The sequence below is a fragment of the Hakea prostrata genome, chromosome 6 (genome assembly GCF_041222555.1).
Source record: "Hakea prostrata isolate BN-2017 chromosome 6, UWA_Hpros_2, whole genome shotgun sequence".
In the NCBI taxonomy this organism is placed as follows: domain Eukaryota; kingdom Viridiplantae; phylum Streptophyta; class Magnoliopsida; order Proteales; family Proteaceae; genus Hakea; species Hakea prostrata.
Window position 1 is genome coordinate 35,965,711 of NC_142605.1, and position 24,217 is coordinate 35,989,927.

Genomic DNA, 24,217 nt, shown 5'->3' on the forward strand with positions numbered 1-24,217 from the left:
ATTAAATAGGCATAAATCTCCGATTCATGAATCCAGGGATTTGAAATCTGTAGATCCAAGCATCCAGCTAACAAAAGAGGCATGGAATAAATCTCCAATTCATAAATCCAGGGATTTGAAATCGTAGATCCAGGCATCCAGCTAACAAAAGAGGCATGGAATCCGGCTGAATTTGGTTGGGTGGTTCGATCTTACTCTAATTTCAGCGGTTGACCGACCCGGCTGACCCAACTAACGTGCCATCCAACGGAAATAAAAACCCCGCTGTCTAGAAGGATCTCAGCGCTTCATTTCCGACGCGAAGAACACTACAAAAGGCGTCATGAAACCGATTCGCGTTTTCGCGGTTCTATAGAGCTTCCAGCCTTAGTTTTCAGAGAAATGGTTTGTGGCGAATCTCCTTGTTTTGTCGAACACTGTACTTAGCAAGTATATTCTAATCACCATTTTTTATCTGTGGTTGCAGTCAGTCACATTGCATACAAATCTCGGCGACATAAAATGCGAGATCTCATGCGACGAAGTCCCGAAAGCAGCAGAGGTTGGTAATAGCCCTCTTTCCTTCGAATTTCAGTTGATTCACAGTTGATGTTGAAATCCTCATGCTGCAGCTAGTTATCGATTCTTAATTTGATGCTAGATTAGAAAATATACATTAGTAGAAGTTGAAGTACACTGAACTGGTAGCTCTAAAAGTCATGGAAATATAAGCTTTACCGTGCTTTCCAGAACCTTGAAAACCCTAGGTTTATTTCAGTTTGGGTTCGAGTCTGACAATGTTTTTAATTTTATGTCGGTGTATTAGGATATTGTCAACTGATCGTTTTATTGTAGTTGTTGTAGCTTTGTTGAGAATCCACAATAGGAGCAATTTCTGATCGTCTTTCTCACGTTATAGAAATTGCAACGCTGCTTGTCTGCTGCTCCACAATATCCTATTGTTGCCTTGTACGGTCGTTTACTGAATGGCCAGTGGAAATAAACGAGTTAAATTCTTTGGTTCTAAGGGTGAATGTGTACCAGAGGGCTTGAATGAGGGTTTAATTTTCCCAATTTTTATTAGAACATCAAATGGATGTAGACTTAGAGGGCTTGAAACTCAAGGTTGTGCATGATGTATTATCTTGCTTAGGTTTTGGCTGAAATGCAAAGATCTGATAAATTTTGGATATATGGAATTAGTAATAATCTAGATTTTAGTGATTCTATAGAGACTGTTTTCATCATGTGGAACGGTAAAAACACTATTGACGTTGCATTTGCTTGCTGGTAAGAGATATGTTTTCTGCTAGTGAACATAGATAATTGCAAACTTGGAAAGGGATTTTAAAATGATAAATGTAAAATTGCATGGCAACATGGGGGGGGGGGGGGTTTGCTCAGAGAAAGTGAAACAAATGGCATTTAAAAAAAGAAAGAAAGAAGGCTCCTGCTTCTCTATGTAGTCTTTATGTATTGTGAGGCCTTTTGTGGTGCAAACAGTTTTCTCTTTGGTTTATCTTGATAAAGTTTCTTGCCATAGCAAGCAAGCAAAAGGCCCTACAATACATAATTAAGAAGCAATTTGTAGTCAAGGGAAATTTAAAAATGGAGGGGAATGTGGATGATAAATAAGTATGTAAGAATAGAGAGAGAAAACAATGGGACCATCTTGGGACACCCATTATTGCCATCCTGCTACACTGCTACCTGGCAAAAAAGAGCTGCATGTAACTTTGTTTCTCATATAGTGTTGTGTAATATTTGTAAATTAGATGCTGCATTTGAAAGTTAATTTTGGGATTTGCTAACCACACTCTCTCCCGAAAGGATGCATGTTGGTTTCGTCCATGGGTTTTTAGAGAATTTAAGCTTATTACCAGTATGTAGCTCAGCTTCTAAACCATGTTTTGGCCTGATCTATTTCAACCAAGTGTATCATCTTTTAGCTCCTGTACAGATCTTCATTTTCTTGACTGAGACTGTGCATTGGAACACATTCCATATCCTTCCTGTATGGAGTTGATGACATGCATTCTTGGTCATGACTTAAAGCATTTTGCTAGAATACTCATTTTATGATGAGATTGGATGATGTGCTAGACTTACCGCTTCTACTTAGAATCCCTACAAGGCAAATGTCTACATGAAAGGATTATAAGTTCCTGTTGTGCTTGATATGGATGCAGAATTTCTTGGCACTCTGTGCCAGTGGTTATTATGATGGAACCATATTCCATCGGAATATTAAAGGCTTCATGATTCAAGGTGGGGACCCCACAGGCACAGGCAAAGGTGGAACTAGCATATGGGGTAAAAAGTTTAATGATGAGATACGGGAGTCACTCAAGGTATTTAATTCAGCTTTCTTGAGATGCAAACTTATTTTTGTTTAGTATATGAATCCTTAACCTTTCCTGCATAACTGAATGATTGCTACTTTACATGAGAAATTTCATTTGGTTGGATGGTTAAGGAGTGCATGCTTCACGACTTCTGATACAAATCTCTAAATTTCTGTGTTAAGTCAACAAGTGATGGGTTGCTTTGCCAGACCACTTGTAATGGAGAAAGATAGTAAAGTAGGTGCTAGGCTTTTGAGTGTTTCCATTCAATAGGGTGAAGAATCATCTTAACTATATTTGTAAGTCTGGAAAAATTAATAAAGAAGAAGAAAGAGAAAAACAAGCATACAAGGTGAATGTGCACAAGAATGAAAACACTTGTTCATCAAGAAAACAATTAGGGCTTGCTTATGCTCCTGTGCTATCACTGAATTGGTCCTGGTTATTCTTCGGAAATAAATGAAAGAATGGAGGAGATTCTCGAACGAGGAAATGGATTTAATGACCTTGCAAGAAATCTCATGTATGGTTCTGTAGACTAATTGTGAGGGTGACTAAATCATCAACGCTTAGCAGCTTCTTCCGTAGCACTCTTGGGTGCTTTACTTCTTATTGATAATTAGTCATTTTGAGCTGAAGGACTCTTAGGATTTTATCAATTGGAAATATCTTACTTCTTTATTCCCTGCAACCCCCCCCCCCCAAGTTACCATTTGTGCTAGCCATTATTCACAATATGCTTCTTACTGTTCTTTGAAATTGTGTTGTTCAAGGCAAATTCAAATATGAGATGTGTGCAACATGAAATGATACCTTATCTTACTCCCCCCATAGCCGCCCCCGCCCCCCCGGCTGGCGTCCTTGATTCCTCTATGTTTTTGATGATTGATGGCATGTTGGATTTACATACTTGTTTCCTCAAGCGTCCCAATTTCTTAAATTATCTCTTGAGTGCAGCACAACGCAAGAGGGATACTTTCAATGGCTAATAGTGGGCCTAATACGAATGGGAGTCAGTTCTTCCTCTCTTACGCAAAGCAGCCACATCTGAACGGTTTTTATACCGTGTTTGGCAGAGTTATTCATGGGTTTGAAGTTCTTGATCTCATGGAAAAGGTATGTGATGTTTATTTTGCTAATTTTGATGGTGATCTTTGTTCATATTAATGCAATAAACAGAATAAAACCCACAAATGTGTCCAATAATAATAATAATAATAAAACTCAACTCAGATTTATTTGCTTTGGATTCATGCAGACTCCGACTGGACCTGGGGATCGTCCTCTTGCTGAAATCAGACTGAATCGTGTGACCATCCATGCAAACCCTCTTGCTGGTTAAGTTAGGGAACTTTAAAGCTAGTGAGTCTTTAGTTTTCTACTTTTCTTGTATTTTGCTGGTTTTCTCCTCAATGCATAGATTCAAACAGGCTTTTAGTGGTAAGGGGCTTTCCATCCTGTATATTGCATAACTCTGCTAACAAATTATCTTTTTTTTCCTGGGTAAAAGGGGAAAACAGATAGGTGTGTTGGGCTTCTTGTTGTTAAACTGTGGAAATCATGTAATTATGAGACGCAGCAATGTAAAACAGTGCAATTTCTTGCTATGAGACAGGTCTAATAAGTACTGGCTTCTGAAATTGTTGGTTTTTTTTCTTCTTTCTTTCTCCTCCAATGCAACTGACAATGTTGATTTAGGAAACCCTTCTCGCCTGAATGTTGTCACTTTCCACCAGTAACAACCTTCTGCAACAGTCTCGACTAATCCTTCCCGAATCGCTGTGATGTCACCAACAAGACAGTGATCCCTCTCGATCAGTTTTGGAGACTGCAAACTTGACCTGGACCAAATGATTTTCTCCATGTTTTCTGTTCAGAGGTGTGGGTGCATCACAGTAACCTTGTTAAATCTCTGCAAGGTGGAGACCATGAGAAATCCTCAGAGGGAATGGGAAGCAAGGTATTCATCATAGGCTTTCTGTGACAAGAACCGGACTCTGAAAGAGCACAAAGAGATCATCTTTGCCTCTTTTCTTTCTGAGAGGAAAGTTATAATCCAATGAAGCACAATAGCAGATTGCAGTTGGGAACCATATGTTCATATGGCATTCGAACCAGACCAGACGAACGAAGTTGCAATGTAAGAGAATATGATTAGTTGATTCCACAACACTACACCGAGGGCAGAGACTCTGCAGTGGAGGGCAGCGCCAGTTGCAATGCTACCGGTGCAGATGTGATCACCTTAATGTATGGATAATAGAATGCCAGTTATCATAATCCTACCAGTATATTTTAGAGAATTGTATGGAATTAGATAAAAATGAATTATAATTTTTTTTTGCATCAGTCAGTAAATTGAATTACAGACTGTAAATCTGAGTCAGAACATTTAAGACTAGAACTTGTTAACTCAAAATCTCTCTAGGTTTAGGACAGGTTTGGGCGGGGTAAAATTTGGATGCTCGTTAATATTTCTGGCAAATTACATTATATCTATTGTATTTGTAAAATCTTTATTTTCTAAAATTGATATTATTACGAGTGTTTTTTTTTTTTTTGTTGCCAACCCCAGTTTTCAAGGCTTTGCCCTGACTAATCTTGTGTTCGACCTGGTTTGCACATCTGGTTGTGGTGAGTGAGTCTCCCAGCGGGAATTTTTTGCATCCACAAGATTTCGATATCGGAACCTTGCTTAAGCAGATCAAGCTGCTTACCACTTGGACCAACCCCCTTGGTTATTACGAGTGTTTTTTGTGTAGTTATTATATAATTTAAAATATGAGGAGCGTAAACATAATAAAATGAATTTTAGAAAGTATAAACATAATTGTATAAACATAATTGTATGCAAACAAAGGGGTGTAAATATAATTTGCTCCACTATTTTAATTTTTAGAAATAATAAGGTTAAAAAAAAAAAAAAAACTGAACCGATCAAGATTTAAAAAAATATTTATTTGAGAAATTGATTTATTGAATTGATTTATTACTGGCATAAGACTTCCATGAGAAGCTTTTACAGTTTGTCCAAGAATCCAAGTATGTACGATACTTGTATGGATTATATGGAATTCATCAAAACTTAGTAAGTCGTGCGGCTCACCCCCATGTTCCATTACTAGTCATCAATGTGATCGATTATTTTTTACATAATTATATTTATACCCCAAAATTTGAATTTATTACAAGCGTCTCTTTGACTTTGTACAGTTTTTATATAATTCAAATAATGAGGGGTGTCTTACCAAAAAAATAAAATGAGGGGTGTAAATATAATAAAATAAATTTCAAAAAGTATAAATTTAATTATATGCAAATAAGGGGGTGTAAATGTAATTTGTTCTACTATTTTAATTTTAAAAAATGATAGAGTTTTAAAAAAATAAAATAAAATAAAAATACCTGAGTCGATGGTGACAAATTCTCTACATTTATTCGGAGAATTGATTGAATTGATTTATTACTGGCAATAAAGCTTCCATGAGAAGCTTTACAGTTTGTTCGTTACATGTATCCAACATATTAGTAAGGAATTCATCGAAACTTTTCAAGTCGTGCGGCTCACTTCCATGATCCTAGGCAGCTAGAGTTCCAGCTCTAGCGTCACTGGCTACATTAATACAAACCTCAAGCACAGTTCCGTGGGAACGGATTGGAAAAAAGACCAACAAGAAGTTCATTTTTCCATTCACATTGGTGTCGAATTCCATAATTGGGGTTTGAAATCCCCGCCAATTTGATATTTTCCTGTAAAGTGTCAAATGGCTCCTGAGGAAAAGACGGGTACTCCAGTTGTTCCGAAGTCGATTCCAAGCCCTAATGGCGAAGTTCAGGCGAATTCGTCCCAGCCGGGCAACAGCGAAATTTCTCCTTCCAAAAACATTGTCTCCCCCAAGGATTTTATCATCTCCGTCGCACGCAAGCTCTCTTCTCAATCTCTCCAGAATCCCGACCCGGGTGTCTGGGGCGTTCTCACTGCTATTTCTAACAATGCTCGGAAGAGGCCACAGGTTAGTTCCTCCCCATTGTACTTAAACCCTAAAAAAGATCTTTTTTCCCTCCTAAACTTTGTCACCATGTCTCTTGCCGTGGATCATCATATCTGAATTAAGAATTCCTTGCATTCTAGTTAACGATTCACTATGTGAATACGCAGATATGTTAAAACAATTGAATGGTTCTTCCGCATTATTGGTTTTCTTCTGCTCATATATTACACTCATGTGACTCTGTATCTTTCCAATTCCAAGTGAATTATTTAGTTATTTATTATTTTATTTTAAAATTTTAAGTATGGCCTTATGGGCAGCTTGGAAAACCAACAATTATCAGAGAAATAATTGAAGTTCAGAGTATCAATATGTATTGGCATTTTATTGGTACAAACGTGTAGCTGAACTTAGTTCCAAGAAAATAGGGTGGTCATGTTACATTGCTTTAAACTGTTTGTCATCATAATGACTGGAAAAACTTAATTTGCCACATGCAAGTATTGTTAAAATCGCTCTAAATGAAAAAATAATTTGGACATGACAATGAATATGTAACTACATTTTTGGTTGTTAATAATGTTTTACAATATTAAGATTTATGAGTTTTTGAAATTTAAGAAAAGCCCAACTTTAAAAGGTTGGGTATCACACTTACTGTCGTACCATTGAAAACCACATTCTTTTCCTGAAAAGGGGTGACTTTTTATTCTTTTGGAATTTTTTTTTTAAAACTATTTTATTGGATTAAGTAGAGGGTATTTGCTTATTCTTACTAAATGCAATAACAAACTTAAAAACATTAATTTAAATGACATTAGGCATTCTAACCCCTCAAAAAAAGAGATGGTATGAGGCATAAATAAGTGGCTGCTTGATTATGAGGTAGGTTTCGTCAAGTATCAACAGGCATAAGTGTCAGGACTTTGAAATTGTGAAAATTTCATCATCTAGGTAAAAATCAAAACTCATCGTAACTTGTAACTTTTTTAACCTCCACCCTTTTTTTTCGCGTGGTTTGGATGGGTATCAACTGAGATTTTGTTTCATGATTTACAATAGCCAGAGAAGGAGAGAGGCTTGCAGTCTGACCATCACTAGTTGTACAGATCTAAGCAGGATCATTAACAACTTTAGGAGAGCACAAGCTAGAGTCATGCCCAATAGTCTTGCACACCAGACAATGGGGAGTTCTCCAGTTGAAGTGGACTTTTAGTTCAAAGGAATACCATTACCTCCATTCACTGTCATGAAAGAAGGTAAAGGGTTGGCTGTTGCAAACTCAATGCAGATTCTTGCGCATGCCTATCTTCACGGTTCCAACATAAGAGAAAAGGAGGAGGGGCGGTGGATTCCCAGGACGAATTCCATGGTGTGAAGGCCTTCTATGCACCAACAGTTGAGAGGAAGTAAGAAATGAAGTGGAATATGTAAAAGTCTGCCTGTTGGAGTTGAATATGACAGAGAAAAAGAGAAAAATGGATTTCTTCTCTACTTGCCATCCTCAAGAGCTCTTTGAAGCTCATTTGGTTGCCTAGAAATAGAAACTAAGTCTTAATCCTCAATTGCATCTAAATTCCTAATATTTTGGTTTATGGAGTTTGGCCCATTACAAAAGTAAACAAAAGATATGAACTCCATGGCCCATTCAGCCTACTGGATACTAGAAATTAAGCCTTCTTCATCCAATTTGATGGCTTTGTCTGCTGTCACCCTTCTGTTCTCTTGAGCTACATCTGAGAGAGAGCACATTCAGTTGCTTGGCATTGGAGAACCAAAAAGGAAAAAAATATTTGTAGCTCAATTCAGTTTCTTGGAATAAAAGGGGCGAACTGGCTGCTGAGGGCTTCCATACAAGCAGAGTCCGGGGGGCAATTTTCCTACGTAGCCTTACCCCAGTAATTTTTCCTGACAGGCTATTTCAATACCTTGATCTCAAGCTACAGCTGTGGTCTACCGACCATTGTGCCAAGGCCCATCTCTTAATTCAGTTTCTTGGAATATGTCATTTTAAATTCATCTGTGTAATATGTGGTATTCATATGGATGTTTTTAGAGAATTTGTTGATGCGGTTGTTTTTATGTGCTTTTCTTGACTTATACTAATGTGCATACTGCAATTTCAGGGTATAAATATCCTGTTGACAGCTGATGAGCACTGGATTGGTAGACTAGTAGAAGACAAACGTTTTCAGATTGAGTCAAATGCTGTAAGTGGAAATCATTGCAGAATTTATAGGAAGAGGGTCGCCACTGAAGATGTGGAACAGCCATCTGGCCTTTCTACTGCTGTCCTTTTAAAAGATTCCAGGTTCTATATTGTAAATGAAGTTTGTCTGGTTAAGATTATTTGATGCAAAAGTCTGATTGGTCATGTCAACTTTATGCAGCACAAATGGAACGTATCTTAACTGGGAGAGGCTGAAGAAGAATAGCTCTGAAGTAAGGCTACAACATGGAGATATTATATCTTTTGCTGCACCTCCTCAGCATGGTAAGATCTGCATATGTCTTTGTAAATTTATGATTTTGCTGCAAAAATGTTTACTTTGTCCTCTACTTGTTTTTTCTACATCTGTTGTAATCTGTGTATTTTGTTTATCTAACGCTTTTCCTCACCTGGGGAATGGGTTTGGGGTTGGAAGGAGGATGTGGGATGTATTGAGTATTTTGATGGGACATCTAGCTGTGGTAAGGGTTGGTGATTCTTCATCACTGTCATCAGTTCATGCATATGCAGGAAAAGATGGATCCATGTGATAGAGATTATAGGCCCCACGCCCATGGTAATATCTAAATTCCATCCAGAAATCAGTATTACAACAATGCCATTTTATGCTATAGAATCCAGCTGGATGTAATTCTGTGGTGACTTCAAACTTATCTGTGGGCATTTCAACTGCTTTTTTGGTGGTGAAAGTTGAACCAATGAGATGGATGGTCCCTTTGAACTCATGTATAAGTATTTAACTGCTTGTTTGGCCTAGATACTTGAACGACAAAGATAGCTGTGGGTTCATTTCACTGCAACAGAATGTATCATGTGAAGCTTATACACTTTTACTACTGTGTAGTGTCTTATCTATTTTGACGCTCAAATTATTCTGTTCCTCAGTTGCTTGCTGTTTTCTGAAATCAGAGTTGCTTGATCTGGTTTGTATTTTGTCGAAACTGTCCCAGACTGTGTATTATTACTTATAGGTTTCCTAAATAATCAAAGATACTATATATATATATATATATATATATATGAGAATCTTTGGTTCTTGTATCTGTTGCTTTCTTGATCCATTTTTGTGAATGATATTCATCATGATATTCGTTTTGGAGTCTGACTGATTTGTTCCCTCTTTATCTTTTGGCATTATTTTCAGATCTATCATTCGCATTTGTTTATCGAGAGTGTCTTAACTCTGCTCCTATGGTAGATGACGCAGTTTTGAAAAGAAAAGCAGGTATGTCTTTGTCGTAGATCATTTGCAGGTTGTTTGTAATTTTTTTTCTGTGTGCGTGTGTGTGTGTGGTTATTTCGTATTGCTTGTAAATTATCAGTCAATATAATTTTAAGTTGACAGCTGAACAAGCTCAAATTCTGTTGTGGGATGTGTCATTACTCATCAGTTGTTAGACCCTGATAGGTGATCAACCTACTTTAGGGTTGACTATCATACATGATTAAACGTCTCTTGTATGTGACCTTTATTCATCCTTGCAAATGAAAGAATGCTAACTTTCCATTTTCGATTCCCGATTCAGAGGCTAGTGAGGATCTTTCATAGTTCACACCTTTCCATGGTTGGTGTGGTCTGAGATAACCTTGTTCTTGCTCACCCTCGTGCGCATGCTTGCACTTGATTTCTCCCACCCTCTTCACTGTATTCTCTTCCATCTCTCTCTGTATCTCTCTATCTCTCTATCTCTCTCTCTTATGTCTTATATATCTCTTTTCTTTTTAAAAAAAATACATTCAAGCCAAATTATTGTTCACCTGTCATAAGAATGTTTTACACATTAAAGTTAAACTTCAAAAGTTTGAGTTAGAAGTTGGAACAACATTCTATAATGAACAGTGCATGGTTGTTATCTTTCCTTAGTGAGAATTTTCCTAGTTTTGAAGTGATTAACAGCCTTTTGAAACATTGAATTTGCAGTTGTTACTTGTTAGTTTTACTCTGAACATTTATTGTCTATGCAATGGATTGCAGCATCTATTGGATTCCTATGAAGCTTTTAGAATGTATAGGTTGTTGAACTTGTATTATATGTCATATTGCTCTATGCTCACATACTTTTACATTAAGGTGCAAAATGCACGAGGATCCAATGTTTAAGGACCTGATGCAAGCCAATGTTATTGGGTTTATGTTAATTTGATTCCAAACTATGGAAGTGGCTATAAATGTTGATATACTTTTGATCCTTTGTTAGAGGAGGAATTTGGCTGTGAAAGCAAGAGGTTGAAAGGATTAGGTATCGGTGCACCTGAGGGTCCTATTTCTCTTGATGATGTTCGTAGCCTTCAGAGATCAAACACGGTATCTTATGTTTCATGACCTGGCCCTTTGTGATTCCTAACATGGACTACAGTCTTGTTTTAAGTTAGCTACAAACTCAAATTTTCTCTTATTAACATTCTGATATTGTAAATACTTCTAATATGTGCAGGAGTTGAGGAAGCAATTGGAATCTCATGTTCTTACTATTGAAACAATGCGAAAAGAAAATCGAGCAGTTCTTACTCAGCATGAAAATGTATGCTGAACCTCTTTCTTCTTCTCTTGACTCTGTGTTTTGTTATGTGTTTGTCCACTTGGTGTGGCTTCTGTGGGGTTTTCCAAATGCTTTTTCATGTCTCATGATACATCTCTGATATTGCAAAATCCTCTGATTTGGGACTGTGGAATATTTAACCTTTTGTTGTTTTCTGTTAACATGGGACATCATTTATGATGTTCTTGCCTTTGAAGGTTGTAACAAAACCAGGACCTTCTATTGAGTTGTAGCCGCACAAGAGAAGAGAGACAAGAGAGAAGTAGAAGAAGAATGAGAAAAAGGGGAGGAGGAAGATGTGTTTTCTGTAGCAGCGCCTCTCCTCTCAAGAAGCTTTATTTATAGATGAATACAAGCCTAGTCAGTCCCAAAAATGATGGGATTTCTCCTACTAATTTTAGATACATTCCAAGAATAAAAAAACCAATCTTCTGAAGGTCTAAATTTGTCCCAAAGATGAAAAGACAATATAACCCCAAATCGAACAGAAAAAATGCAATAGAATCTTTCCTATTTTGTAAAACACCTAAACTTTCCTATTCTGTAACCAGATTTGCCAGCTTGTACAGTTGTACTCCACGATTCAGACTTAGCTTGTACTCACAAGTTTCAGACTTAGCTTGCACTCCATGGTTCAGAGTCTTCAGACTTAGCTTCTACTCCAAGTTTCAGACTTTCCTTATTTGTCACATGAATCACAACAAAGGTGATAATGGTAATTCAGTTATACCCATACTGGTATATCAGATCCATTCTTAAAATTAATTTTATTATTATCTTGTATACTTACATACTATGTTCTTGATGATGAGAGGTAGAAGCAACATAAAAATTGAGGAGATTTTTTTTTTTTTTTTTTTTTGTAACAAAGGCGTTTTATATATAGGGAAATTGGGGATGGGGATATTACATATGTCGCCAGCAAGGGTCAAACCCATAACCTCTCCACTGAGAGGTGAGGTTCTTAACCACTTCACTAACCCTCCATTGGCAAATTGAGGAGATGTTGATCTGTGGTTGGATTTTAATGTTCACAAATTGACATTTAGTGTGCAAATTGTGAAGGGGAGTTGTGCCTGTAAATGCTTACATGTTGGCCTTAGTTTTAGTAAGCATGATATGGTGTTTGAGTGCAATATATAGTAAAAATTATATTGGTTCCTAGGATAGTGTTCATTTCTTCTTCTTCTTCTTCTTCTTTGTTGTGGCTGCTCTTCACTGAGGCACTCCTTTGAGTTTATTGTCTAACATTTTAACTCTCTGTAGGAGATAAAGGAGCTGAAAGAATCAGTGTCACAGTCTTTTCTTGATCAAATTAAAGAGTTGCGCAACATGTTGGAGGTGAAACAAAAGGAGCTAGCTGAGACCAATGCCCAGTTGGCTGAAAAACAACATACCATGGAGGACCTTAATGAAAGACTTAATGCATCTATGCAGTCACGTATGGATGCTGATGAAATTATCAATAGGTAATGATTTATTGTACAACACAATTTTGTTTGGTCTATTTTGGTTCCTGGTTTCATATTGTTACTTTCTTTTCATTGTTTCACTCATTAGTTGCAGTACATGCATTATAAGGGATGCTCTTGATCAAAATTGGTGGCTTTGGGTGGTATGTAATGAGAGCTTTTGAGCACTTTGGGTGTATTTGTAATTCCTTAATGGTTATATGATTCTACCTGTAAGGCTGTTACTACTTCTTTTGTTAGAAAAAGAGAATATGGTTGTGTTCTCATAATATGCAAGTCATTCTTTTTCTCAACTTTTTCTCTTTCTTAAGGGTATTACAGTGGGAACTACTCTAGGAACTTTCACCCTACCTTAGCACCAAGCTGCAGCCACTTCTCTTCTATCTGTTTTACCTTTCAGGCTCTCATATTGCTCTCTTCTTCGTCTCCAATCTTTCTTCCCTCGTTTTTCTTTGAAAACCTCTCTGGACAACCTTCCCTTACCTTGCTAGGGCTCTCAGATCTCCTCAAATAATGATCTGAGAGACTTTATTTGGAACCAACTCCCTGTCAAGGTCTGAGTGTGGTTTTGAGAACTTGGTCTCGAAGCCAACTTGGAGTCTAGACACAAATTTGGTGCATTTTTGGACTCAGAATTTGTTTGGCCTCCTTGGTGGATTTTTTGGCCTAGTTTGGGTCTGAAACATGGTACGCAGCCTATTTTGGATTGTACATGATGACAATATCAGGTTTTGGTATTTGACTCTCAAACCATGGGTTGTTAATGTTACAACTTACTAAGTCTAAAATACTCTATTCTACACATGAGTTTGTGATAGAAAGTGATCAAATCATACTTTTGATGTAGAACAACTTCAGTAACCCTAGAGCTCATCTATACATCAAGGGTGTCTTTCGATCTCACAAAAATTGAGTAACTTGACCTTCTTAGAAACTTGTGTAAAATATATTAAGTCCACTCCAATCAACATGCTTTGAACATTTTTTTTTTTAAATTGAAAATAGATTTGGGTGCAATTGGTTTACCTTTGCTTTTATTTGATGGACTATAACTTGGTAGTTGTTCCACATAGCAAGGATGTTGATATTTTCCACATCTCCATAAAACTCGAGCTCAGAAGTGATTTTACAGTATTCCAGGAGTCCACATCACAGAGAGGATTGAGTTGGTTCAATTCGGTCAAGAGCTCAACCAATTCGGTTGAGATGAGTGTTACTTCTATATGCAGGGTTGGGTTGAGATCTCAGTAGAACTTGACTGAGATACGTTACTTTTTTATTTTGCCATCTCGTCTTGGTGTTTGAATATACTGAGATCTCAGCAAGTTATCATATTATGACACCACCATGGCCAACCAAGTTGAAGACTCGAAACTGAACAAGTGAGACCTTATTTAGATACATGGTTTCTTTGACAATTACCATAAATTCTTCAATGAGCTACGGAGAGGGATTTTGTCACTTTATTGAGAATCCAATTAGCAAAGAAATCTTTCTAAAATTAAGAATGCTGTTAAGGTGAATGTGTGCTAGAACAATGTTCTCATTCTTAGTTAATTATACAATCTGCATTTTGATAATGGAAGTGAATACAAGACATAGCCTAGGGCTTGTCCACATCAGCAGATCTGGCCACTTGATCTTGCTTGGATTTGAAGTATAGTTGATAACCTCTAAGTGGAGAACTCAGTCAGGCTGATGTTCTAATCTGACTTTATTTCTTGTTTTCTCTCAAATTTGACATTCTTCACTCTGTTTCAGTCTTGCTTTGGTACTGGTTTTACTTCTAAATCAGAACCATGTTACCCATGGTCATGGTATTTTCAATGTATCCAAAAGGGAAGATAAAGAAGGGGGGGGGGGGGGAGGGGATTACCTCTTATGTAATGTGGAGAATGATTTACTTTCTATCAAATCAAATTAGTTATAATAAAATCCAATCTGAAATTTAAATGGTCAGAAGGGAATAACGTATTTTTCCGTTCATTCTAAAAGAAAGGTTTGCCCAGAGTCAGAAAATAATACATTTCTGCATTCTTTCTAAAAGAAAGCTTTTTCCTGTAGTCAGAAGGCGCATATATCTGAACTTGAGGCACGGGTAGATGATGAGCGAAATCAGAGAAGAGAAGAACGAGAAAAGGCTGAAGTGGATCTAAAAGCTGCACTGCAGAAAGCTCACTTAGAGGCACAAGAGGAATTGAAAAGACAGTCAAATGCTGCTTCACAACAACAAAAAGAGCTGCAAGAAGTTATCAACAAACTTCAGGTCTGGGAAGAAATCTGCTTTTTCCAGAAGATTGATTTACTTGAATTCTTGCTTTCTTTCAAGATCCACCAGGGAAGACTCAGAAAAAAATCTTTCTTTTTTCTTCTTCAGGATTCTGATAAAGAAAAGAGTTCACTTATAGAATCTTCAAGAGCCAAACTGGTACATGTCACGTCCTAGATTGTGCATTAACCTAAGTACCTAACATCTACATTTGATCTGACCATAGAAGCTCATGCTTTAGTCATTAATTTGCCTGCAACAGGAAGATTTTAGAGAAAGCTTGGTCATTTCTGAAAAGAAAGTTCGTCAGTTAGAAGTGCAAGTTAAGGAAGAGCAGAAAGCCTCTGCGGATGGCAGAAAAGTATCTCCTCCTATATTGCATTTCTTTTCTTTGTGATTGTTATTATCATTATGTTGTAAAGTTTTTGTTTAATGTATCTGTCTAGTAGTCGGCTTTGTATGCATATTATTTTAGCATCAGTAAGATACTTTCTGTTATCATATCTGAACATATTCAAATTTTGTATTGAATCCTAAAAAGGATGGTTGATGTTTGTTTTCCTGTCATGTTGAAACAGAAAGTTGAGAAGCTGGAGCATGAACTGAAAAGATTGAGGAAAGAACTTGAAAGTGAGAAGGTAAGAAATGGCTTTTTCCCTGTTAGTCATGTTCCACTTTATTGATGTACCAAATATGTTTCTTTCCTTACATAACTTCAAATGCTACCTGACCTATACATTTCTTAAAAACTAGCATCCTTGGTTACTTTTTTTTGTGGGGGTAAAAATTATTCTTGGTTACTGTGCTTCCTTTTAGGATGAATAGTAACATGCCAGGTGCTTATCTAATGCTTGGGAGTTGTTAGCTTCTTGAGGCATGGGCATGTGAGTATAGAAGACAGTATGATGAATCAGAAGATACGTCAACTGGAAACTGTATCTGGATCAATGATTAGTGGATATGGATACTGCAACTGCACAGCCAGCAAGAATTGGGGATCTAGTGGTGTAATGTTAGGAAGCTGTGTGACATGAAGACATTGATGGCATATGAGGGAAGTCCCATCAGCCAATAACAGTTCTGGCTGACCCTACTCAAGCATTTATATTATGTCAGCGAAGACTTGGTGTGACATATGTGGCTGTACACCACAAGCTAAACCTAGACCAACTCTCAAACCAGATATCAAGAAGGTAGCAAATAAGGGTGCAAAAAACAGGGCCTGAATCCAGTAACCTGTGATGTGAAAAGAGGATAGCATGTGGCTAACTTAAGATTACTTAGCCCCTAAAAACCCACAAAACTCAAATTTAGAAACAGAGACAGAATTGGAAGCTTAAGATTCCAAGCAAACCAAACCTGCAAAACTTGGTCAAAGTATGATCAGGTGAAGCTTGTACATAGGATAAAACAGTGCTGCATGTTTCATAAGATTCCATTGACTTGAATGTGAGATATGATCCAAAACAATGAGTTTTATCTAGGTGCCTATAGGTCACGATATCCAATAGGTTGAACCCATATTTGGATTAAAATGCAGGATGATGGTGTTTGTCTGTGAAATTTAAAAGTAACCGCAAGTGCACGGTATCGTGTAGCTAACAGGTCGGTCTCAAGGAGATATGCCACTTAGAATTCAACTTCTTAATAGTAATGCGAGAGTGGAATGATTCAATTTTTGTTAACTAATTAACTAAACTAAACGATCCTAATCTATACATCTAATGCAATCGAATTGAAACGAAAAATAAATTAAACACAATCAATGCATAAATAAAAGATAGGAAAAAATATGCGAACAATAAAAATAAAAGGAAAAGGGAAGTGATCCGAGTGTCAGCTCTGAATTGAGGGAAGGGAGTATAATAATAATGACTTTGATTGTGGACCCTTTTCCGTAGCTTATAGTCCACCGATCGGGGGAATGGATATTAAAGGAAAAAAAAACAGTGCAGAAAGTAAATAACAAAGCAATAAACAAAGCAATAAAAGGAAAAGGAAGCCTTAACCAAAGAGAGGCACGACTGTAGGCATCTCTGATCAAGGATCCAGGGAAAGGGAGAACAATAAATAAATGCTGAAAGTAAATTGCAGAAAGTAAATAACAGAAAGTAAAAAGGAAGCCTTAACCAAAGAGAGGCACGACTGTAGGCATCTCTGATCAAGGATCCAGGGGATGGGAGAACAATAAGTAAATGCTGAAAGTAAATCCTAAATTAAGAATATTGAGGGGTAGATAGAAGCGGGAATGGAGGGAGGAGAGAAGATTAATAAAGAAGGTTACTTACTTGCGAATCGAACAAACGATTCGAATCTCAACCAACCCTAACAACTAGATCTAGATCTAGAATGATCTAAATCTGCAATTGCTAGACCCAGAGAAAAACGAATCTAAAAACTTGAAACTTGAACTTGAATTGCATTACAATAAAAAAATTAAACCTAAACATTCAATCTAGAAATTAAAATCTCACAAATGCAAGCAAAGAAAACTAAAGAAAACCTAAATAAACTGAAGAGAGAAGAAAGAATGCTTCTACTAAGCTCTAGAACACTTTCTCCTTTGATGGAGTATGCTCTCCTTTTATAGAGTTTACATGAGATATGAGGTACGACTGAATTTGAATAAAACTCAGGGTTCCTATCTGACTCAGCCAATTAGGGTTTTGACGTACTAATCGCGCCGACTTAGAGAGATCATATACATAATTCCACCGTTGGATTTTAGAGTTAAGAAGTCGTGAAGCTCTCCTCCAAAAATCAGCTCGATCGGACACCGGATGACCATTTGATGAAGGGCTTGATCGAAACTGGACAGAGGCATTCAAAAACGGGATTTTTCCTCATTTTCTTTTTGAATATAATTCTTTTTCCTCTTTTTCTTTCTTTGACCAAGTCCCAAATAGGAAATAAGATATTAAGGTGTGCAAGGACTCTTTCAATAATATCTCTGTAGATTTGATTAATAATTCCTAATCTCAGCTGTAGATCAAGTTTGCCTTCTTTATCTCTTCAATATTTCGGAGTTGGCCCATAATCACACATCTCTAGCCCATCATGCTCCAGATCAGGCCCATTTTCGCATTTGAGAATTTGAATGGACTTCTTGATGCGTAAAATTGCATGATTCAAGCCCAAAACTCCAAATATTTGCTTAAATATTGAAAAGTCCTAAAATCTGCAAAAACAACATAAAACCCAAGGTAACTCCACTCTAAGTGTATAAAATGCATGCTTTATGCCCTAAGATTTCACACATAAATGTGCTCATCAATGTTGAAGCTATGCTGCTAATTGGTTGAATTCTGATGGTTGGAATGTAAGATATGAAGATGGACTGAACAATGAGTTTTATCTAGGTGCCTATAGGTCACAATATCCAATAGGTTGAACCCATATTTGGATTAAAATGCAGGATGATGGTGTTGAAGCTATGCCACTAATTGGTTGAATTCTGATGGTTGGAATGTAAGATATGAAGATGGACTGAACAATGAGTTTTATCTAGGTGCCTATAGGTCACAATATCCAATAGGTTGAACCCATATTTGGATTAAAATGCAGGATGATGGTGTTGAAGCTATGCCGCTAATTGGTTGAATTCTGATGGTTGAAATGTAAGATATGAACATGGACTGAAACTAACAAGTGTATGTTTATCGAGAAAATCAAGTGCTGGAAGAATCGAGTATGGATCAAATGGAGGGGTGATGATATGGAGGAAGGCTAATGTGGTTTGTGAGAAGGAGAGGGATAAGAAGGTTCAGCAGCAATAATTTGCAGTCACACCTCAAATAAGAGAATGAAAAATAGTCTTAGCAGCTAACACACAACTTGATGATGGAGTGTTCTCAGTTTGAAGCAATGTACAGTAACTCACTGAGATCTCGATAGTTTCTTGGTTTCTTGGGATTCTTAGACAAGAAGTCCTATTAGTCAATATCTCAGTTATCTTGGAATTTTTTTTAAAATTTTTTATTTATTTTATGTTTCTCACCTTTTCTGGCTTTGATTTCAACAAGAAAAAGAAGTGCATTAACTCTGTGTGATCTCAGTCCAATTTGGTTTTTTGGACCACCAAGTTGGCGTACCGAAACTGAATTGTTGAACCTTGTTGGAAGGTCGTCTTCCAATCAACACCAGCAACACAGCAGCAGCTACAGTAGCAATGAAAAAGAGAACAGCAGGGAAACAAATAGAAAATGGAAGGGGACAAAGTTGGTTCAGCTCTTTCCACTGGGTTCCTCAACCCTAGGTGTTTAGCTCTCACAGAAAGGCCCTAGCCTTTCCTACCACTCAAACATGGACGAAATATAAGAGAACTCAAAGCAATGCTTCATTGGTAATCTTAACACACTGAGGATCCCTTCTAATCTCTTGTGCATGCTAAGGTTGGAGGTCTTTGCAGCCTTTAATAGGCTCCACTTGATATATTCCCAACAAGCCTAAGTTGTAATGTTGAAAGGCATTGCTGCCCTTCAATTAAAAGACTTAAAGGCTAATTCAATGGTGATAAGTATACCCCCATGATCTGGGATTGGGAAATCCCGCAGGTCACAGCTCAATTAGGCTAGCCCAACTGAGAGTTGGTTGGCCCTATGGCCCAAGGGGTTGGTTCACCAATTGGAGAAGTGAAGCAGCCCTAGTGTTATCAGTTCCTCATAGTTCTTGCCAAGCATCTTTGCATCACATCAGAGGAGAGGGAAGATAGCACTGGGAGAGGAAGAGAAGGTACCATGATTGATTCGATGGATGTTCTCTGCAGTATTAAGAAGGCTAAGCTTGATTATTCTGATTGTGACGGTCTCTATCCATTGGGCATTGAGGAATATCTTTCCTCAGACTAAGTGATTGGACGTGAACTTTGATGGACATGGGACAATGTATGCCTGCAAAGCAGGAAAACATCCTCCATGAAAGCCAAGGGTGTGGTCGCTTTGGACTTAGTCGTTCTAATGTGCCCTCTCATCCCCTCTTATACAGCAAGGCAGTGTTCTTGCCAACCTTTCTCTTCAGCGGGCTTCAGGTGGCTTCTCCCAGGCTGAGGGAGTGAGGGGGTTTGGAACAACCATTTATGCATCAGATAGAACAGCAGAATAGCTACTTTGGGAAAGTTTTCAACCAGACAGATTTGATTTGGCATGATTGTTAGGGCATTAGCACATCTGGTAAACAAAGGTGCTCCCTCCTATTTCTGTTACTAGCTAACAGTAATAGGTTCTTTAGTAGAAATCTACTTACTACAATTGTTGTCACAAAACGAATAAGGAAACATAACCACATCATGGTAGCGACACTCCCCTATTGCGTTCAATAGCAACAAGCCTAATTGCAATAGAGAACCACAAGGTATTGGACAACAGTACCATGCGGTTCATGTACATAACGTCTCATATTTATGTCTTAGTCCCTGCATTCATATGCTAAGCTTGCATTGATTGTTTTGTGTCTTCACATCTGTGCTTAGCATATCTGATCTTTATTCCTGAATTATGATTCTATATATTTACTTGAAATTTGAGAAAATGACTAATTAGGTTCAATGGATTGATGTCAGATGAGAATCTGGTGACATGGATTGTTTTGCTGTACTTTCAGCTTAAATCTATAACTATACTTGTGAACAATGCTAATGTGCTATCTGTCAACTTATTTTCATTACCTTGAAAGATATGTCCTCTAATCACCCAAATTGAGCAGATTTATTTTGTTGATCATGTCATTTAAAATTTTCTTGATCATTTGTTGGTTTCAGTTGGGAAATTTTTTTTGACATTGTGTTCTAGTTAGATTCTTAACACGTTCACAAGGCTTGGGGTGCATTCATGCATTTCCTTTATATTTTAAGCTGAGGTTCTTTCATACGGTTGGTAGCAGGTAGCTCGAGAAGAAGCATGGACCAAGGTTTCTGCCCTTGAATTAGAAATGGCAGCTGCACTTCATGACCTCTCCATTGAGAAACAAAGGTTTCAAGGTGCCAAGGAAAGAATCATTCTCCGGTAAGAACTTACAGTCCCCTATTGCTTTTCTGCATGTGACGTACTGCTTATTGAGAGTTAAAATCCTCAAATTTATTCTGGCTTTTCAAAGATATTTAGTCATCTAATGCAAGTATTCAGACAAGCTTTTCTTGCCAATTTTCATCTTCCATTTCTGATATTATTTGCACATTTATGTGGTCTCTCTCCTTCTCCCTTCCTGTCATTCTTGCTAAAAGGAAGAGAAACCAGTCAGCTGCTTCGTTTGTTTGCTGTAAATCCGATGGGGGGGGGGACAATGCAAAATTTAATCCGGGAAGCTTTCCCGTGTTTCTAATGGGCTCCCAAGTCCCATGCTATCTGTAATTGGTAACTGCTTCTAAATTGCCTTTTCTTTAGGATCCCAAGTGGAAGTAATCGCTAATCAATTACCAGTTTCTTGGAGAACCTAGATTAGTTGAATGGATAGATGGTAGAGGATCATTCTTGCTACCTCATGTACAAATCAACCTAATTGCTCCCGCTGTTGCCTTAATTCTCTCTGCTGTGCTTTTGAGAGAATGCAACTTTTAAGTGGTATGACATTGTGTCCAATTTGGCAAACCAGACTGAAAATACATGCTAAAGCTCTGGGGGTGTAATGTGGAATAGTTAGGCTGCCTCCAATTCTAAGGGAGGATTGTGTACTCTTTGATGAAGAGCAGCATCACAATGTATTTGAAGCTTTCTTCAATCATATACTATGAAATCAGCTACCCAAATCCCAGTATTAGTTTGGTTGATCTCAAGATTTGCAGGGAATTGAAACAAAAAGCAGAATCGACCCAAAAGATAATATAGAAAATATAGAAGATGGATAGATAGAAGTGTGGATGGGGATGTGTATGTCACTCTCTGAGAGTACCTGTCTCCCACAGCATTAATGGATTTAAACATGCTTGTCCTTATTCTTAACAGCAGGCTGTATTCAGCCTTGTACTTTATTTGAGTAGTAATTGATTACAACAGAATGCTTTTAGAAATAATTAAAATCCTAATAACAGTCTAAGTAACTAAGAAATGAAGAATCCTAACAAGAACCTACCTGTTACTAATAAAACACTCTTTCTTGAGTGGGAAGGAACTCCTAGACTTTATTATATTTTGAAAATTTTAAACCAGAAGTTGGCAAAATAATGTGCCCTAGGATTTAGAAAATAATCCAACCCTAAAAGAGAAGCTAAAATGCTAAATGCCCCATGCAAAGACCAGCAGAGTTCCTAAGTTATCTCTTGACAGCTCAAAGTCTGGGGTAAAAATATCCTTGCAAAACTAACCATCAAAACATCCTTCATAGAGATGGCTATTGGTACCACCACATAAGAATAAACATGGGGAAATATACTTTATTAAACTGGTGGCCAATACTTTTTTAAAATATGGAAAATGGAAATTATATTCTTCATGAGATCTGGAATGAGCTGCCTTGTGAGATTCTTTATCTAACAAAAACCTGCCACCCACATTAGTAATGATTTGAAGTAATGATTATTTTGGCTTCTGTTGGTAAATTGCAGGGAAACACAGCTACGGGCATTCTATTCTACAACTGAGGAGATTTCTTCTCTCTTTACAAAGCAGCAAGAACAGCTAAAAGCAATGCAGAGGACTTTGGAAGACGAAGAGAACTATGAGAATGCATATATTGGTACTGAATTCAATGCTTCAATAGGAACCATAGATGGTGCTGTCGTTAGAGAAAAACCAGCAACATCTCATCGAAAGAATAGTGCTGAAAAAGAAGGCTCTAGCGCCTCAACACAGAGAGCTGTCAGAATCCAGGTTGAGAGTACAAGTGATGAAGTAAGTGCAACTGAGAGGCATGACTGTGATATCAGAAGCCAAGAACCTCAAAACACCCAAGACATAGAATGCACAAGTGCTGATCGCTCTGTCAAAGGAGGTTTTGGTTCTGAGATTGAAGGAGTTGACACAGCACCTGTTCTTGGGGGTGATCCAATTGAAACTGAGAGAGTGCTTGGGACTGAGAGTCCTGGTGTTGACATCAACTTTGTTGAACGTAATCTTGATTTGAACAAATGCAACACTTTAGCTGGTGATACAATGCAGATTGACAATGAACCGCAGTTGCAAGAAATCGGAGAGCAGCTTCAAGAGATGTGTGAGAATACTCAATGCTTACCATCAACTGATCCGAATGAGGTTTTAAAAACCATTGAAGATACTGAAGCTGACAATACAATCAGGACAGCAGATCTTTTGGCTTCTGAAGTTGCAGGGAGCTGGGCAGTCAGCACAGCTCCTTCTGTTCATGGTGAAAATGAATCTCCGAGGAGTAGTGGACAAAGTGACAGTGTAAGGAGTAATGAAGAATGTGCAGCAGCTCTCCACTGTTCTGATGCTCAGGCGGCCGGGAGTCAAATATTACCATGTTCTGCTGCTTCAGCCACCAAATTAAGTCAGGAGCGCCAGGCACTGAATGAAATGATCAAAATTGTTGCTCCGGATTACAAACGTCTATTTGGCAGTGATCATGGTGGTGCTTCTGATCGAGCTGAAGATGACGCATCTACTTCAGGTTCAGATACTGAGGAGGGTAGCAACCATGATTGTAAAGCTGATGTTGGCTCTATGTCAGACTCTGATACCAAGGAAGGTTCAGACCAAGGCGGTGGTGATAATGAGGTAAATTCGATGGATGAAGGTGACAATGCTACACAGGAAGACTCTCTTGGATAGCTTTCCTGAAGATAATTCATTTTGTAAATATACTGGTGAGAGTAGGGTTTGGGTTTCATGTTCATTGTCAGTAGATGCAACTTCTTCAGCTATGTTTATGTGTAATCAATTCCCACATAATCACTTGTCCTCCCACCCCCAAATGATTCGAGGAATATCGATTGATTCGTATCGATCTACCAACCAAGCCAATTCCATATTTGGTAAAAATACATAATATGTGCAAAGCGACCGATCCACATTATGTTGGATTGGTATCAGCCAAGGGCCGGAGGCAGAGACCAAATGCTAATGCTTGTTGACTGGAGCAGTAGTCATTTTCAACCCCAATTGCCCAAAACAGACGTGGTAGCAAAATTTTGATGTAGCTTGGTTTGTTTCGGTTTTGAATTGGTTTATAGATTGGAATGGTCTGCATGATTGCATTACAGACGAGAATATGGTTGGAAGAGAAAAGGACGTTCACACCAGTTGAATTCAAGGGGCAAAATCAAACATCAATAAATTCAACCTGTATCTCATGCATCAAATATAAAAACCTCAGCGTCATCTCTACTTAACTGGGTTGTCTTTTGAGATCCAAACAATTCAATCACAATCAGATGTGATTTCGAAGAAATATGTAAAATTATACAAAGATGGAGAAATGAAAATGCAAAATATTATGAGATAA

General features: G+C 37.7%; 2 protein-coding genes across 4 annotated transcripts; both read left to right on the forward strand.

The window, feature by feature from the left end:
* Positions 1–299: 299 nt before the first annotated feature.
* LOC149013712 (Cyclophilin-like peptidyl-prolyl cis-trans isomerase family protein) lies at positions 300–4,583 on the forward strand. Its single transcript, XM_089160039.1, has 5 exons — positions 300–384; positions 467–541; positions 2,169–2,330; positions 3,282–3,440; positions 3,583–4,583. Exons 1-5 carry the CDS (start codon positions 382–384, stop codon positions 3,664–3,666), a joined length of 483 nt encoding a protein of 160 aa, XP_089016165.1. The 5' UTR covers positions 300–381; the 3' UTR covers positions 3,667–4,583.
* Positions 4,584–5,788: 1,205 nt separating this feature from the next.
* On the forward strand, positions 5,789–24,207 carry LOC149013713 (SMAD/FHA domain-containing protein). 3 transcript variants are annotated; one of them, XM_089160258.1, is made up of 13 exons: positions 5,789–6,337; positions 8,443–8,627; positions 8,707–8,810; positions 9,691–9,771; positions 10,745–10,851; positions 10,982–11,068; positions 12,353–12,555; positions 14,623–14,824; positions 14,936–14,986; positions 15,090–15,188; positions 15,406–15,465; positions 20,702–20,826; positions 22,362–24,207. In XM_089160258.1, exons 1-13 carry the CDS (start codon positions 6,089–6,091, stop codon positions 23,542–23,544), a joined length of 2,736 nt encoding a protein of 911 aa, XP_089016384.1. In that variant the 5' UTR covers positions 5,789–6,088; the 3' UTR covers positions 23,545–24,207. The 3 variants fall into 3 exon arrangements, with proteins under 3 accessions (XP_089016384.1, XP_089016385.1, XP_089016386.1); XM_089160259.1 differs by having other exon boundaries at positions 20,705–20,826; XM_089160260.1 differs by lacking the exon at positions 5,789–6,337 and having other exon boundaries at positions 8,447–8,526.
* Positions 24,208–24,217: the final 10 nt, after the last annotated feature.

What these genes read in the sequence shown, in the direction of transcription:
- LOC149013712 (XM_089160039.1), top strand. An exon ending in AGATACGGGAGTCACTCAAG is followed by an intron (nt 2,331 to 3,281) that starts GTATTTAATTCA and finishes TCTTGAGTGCAG; the next exon opens with CACAACGCAAGAGGGATACT. An exon ending in TTCTTGATCTCATGGAAAAG is followed by an intron (nt 3,441 to 3,582) that starts GTATGTGATGTT and finishes GGATTCATGCAG; the next exon opens with ACTCCGACTGGACCTGGGGA.
- LOC149013713 (XM_089160258.1), top strand. Translation starts at nt 6,089, where the DNA reads ATGGCTCCTGAGGAAAAGACGGGTACTCCAGTTGTTCCGAAGTCGATT. An exon ending in TTCTTACTCAGCATGAAAAT is followed by an intron (nt 11,069 to 12,352) that starts GTATGCTGAACC and finishes AACTCTCTGTAG; the next exon opens with GAGATAAAGGAGCTGAAAGA. An exon ending in GCTGATGAAATTATCAATAG is followed by an intron (nt 12,556 to 14,622) that starts GTAATGATTTAT and finishes TTTTTCCTGTAG; the next exon opens with TCAGAAGGCGCATATATCTG.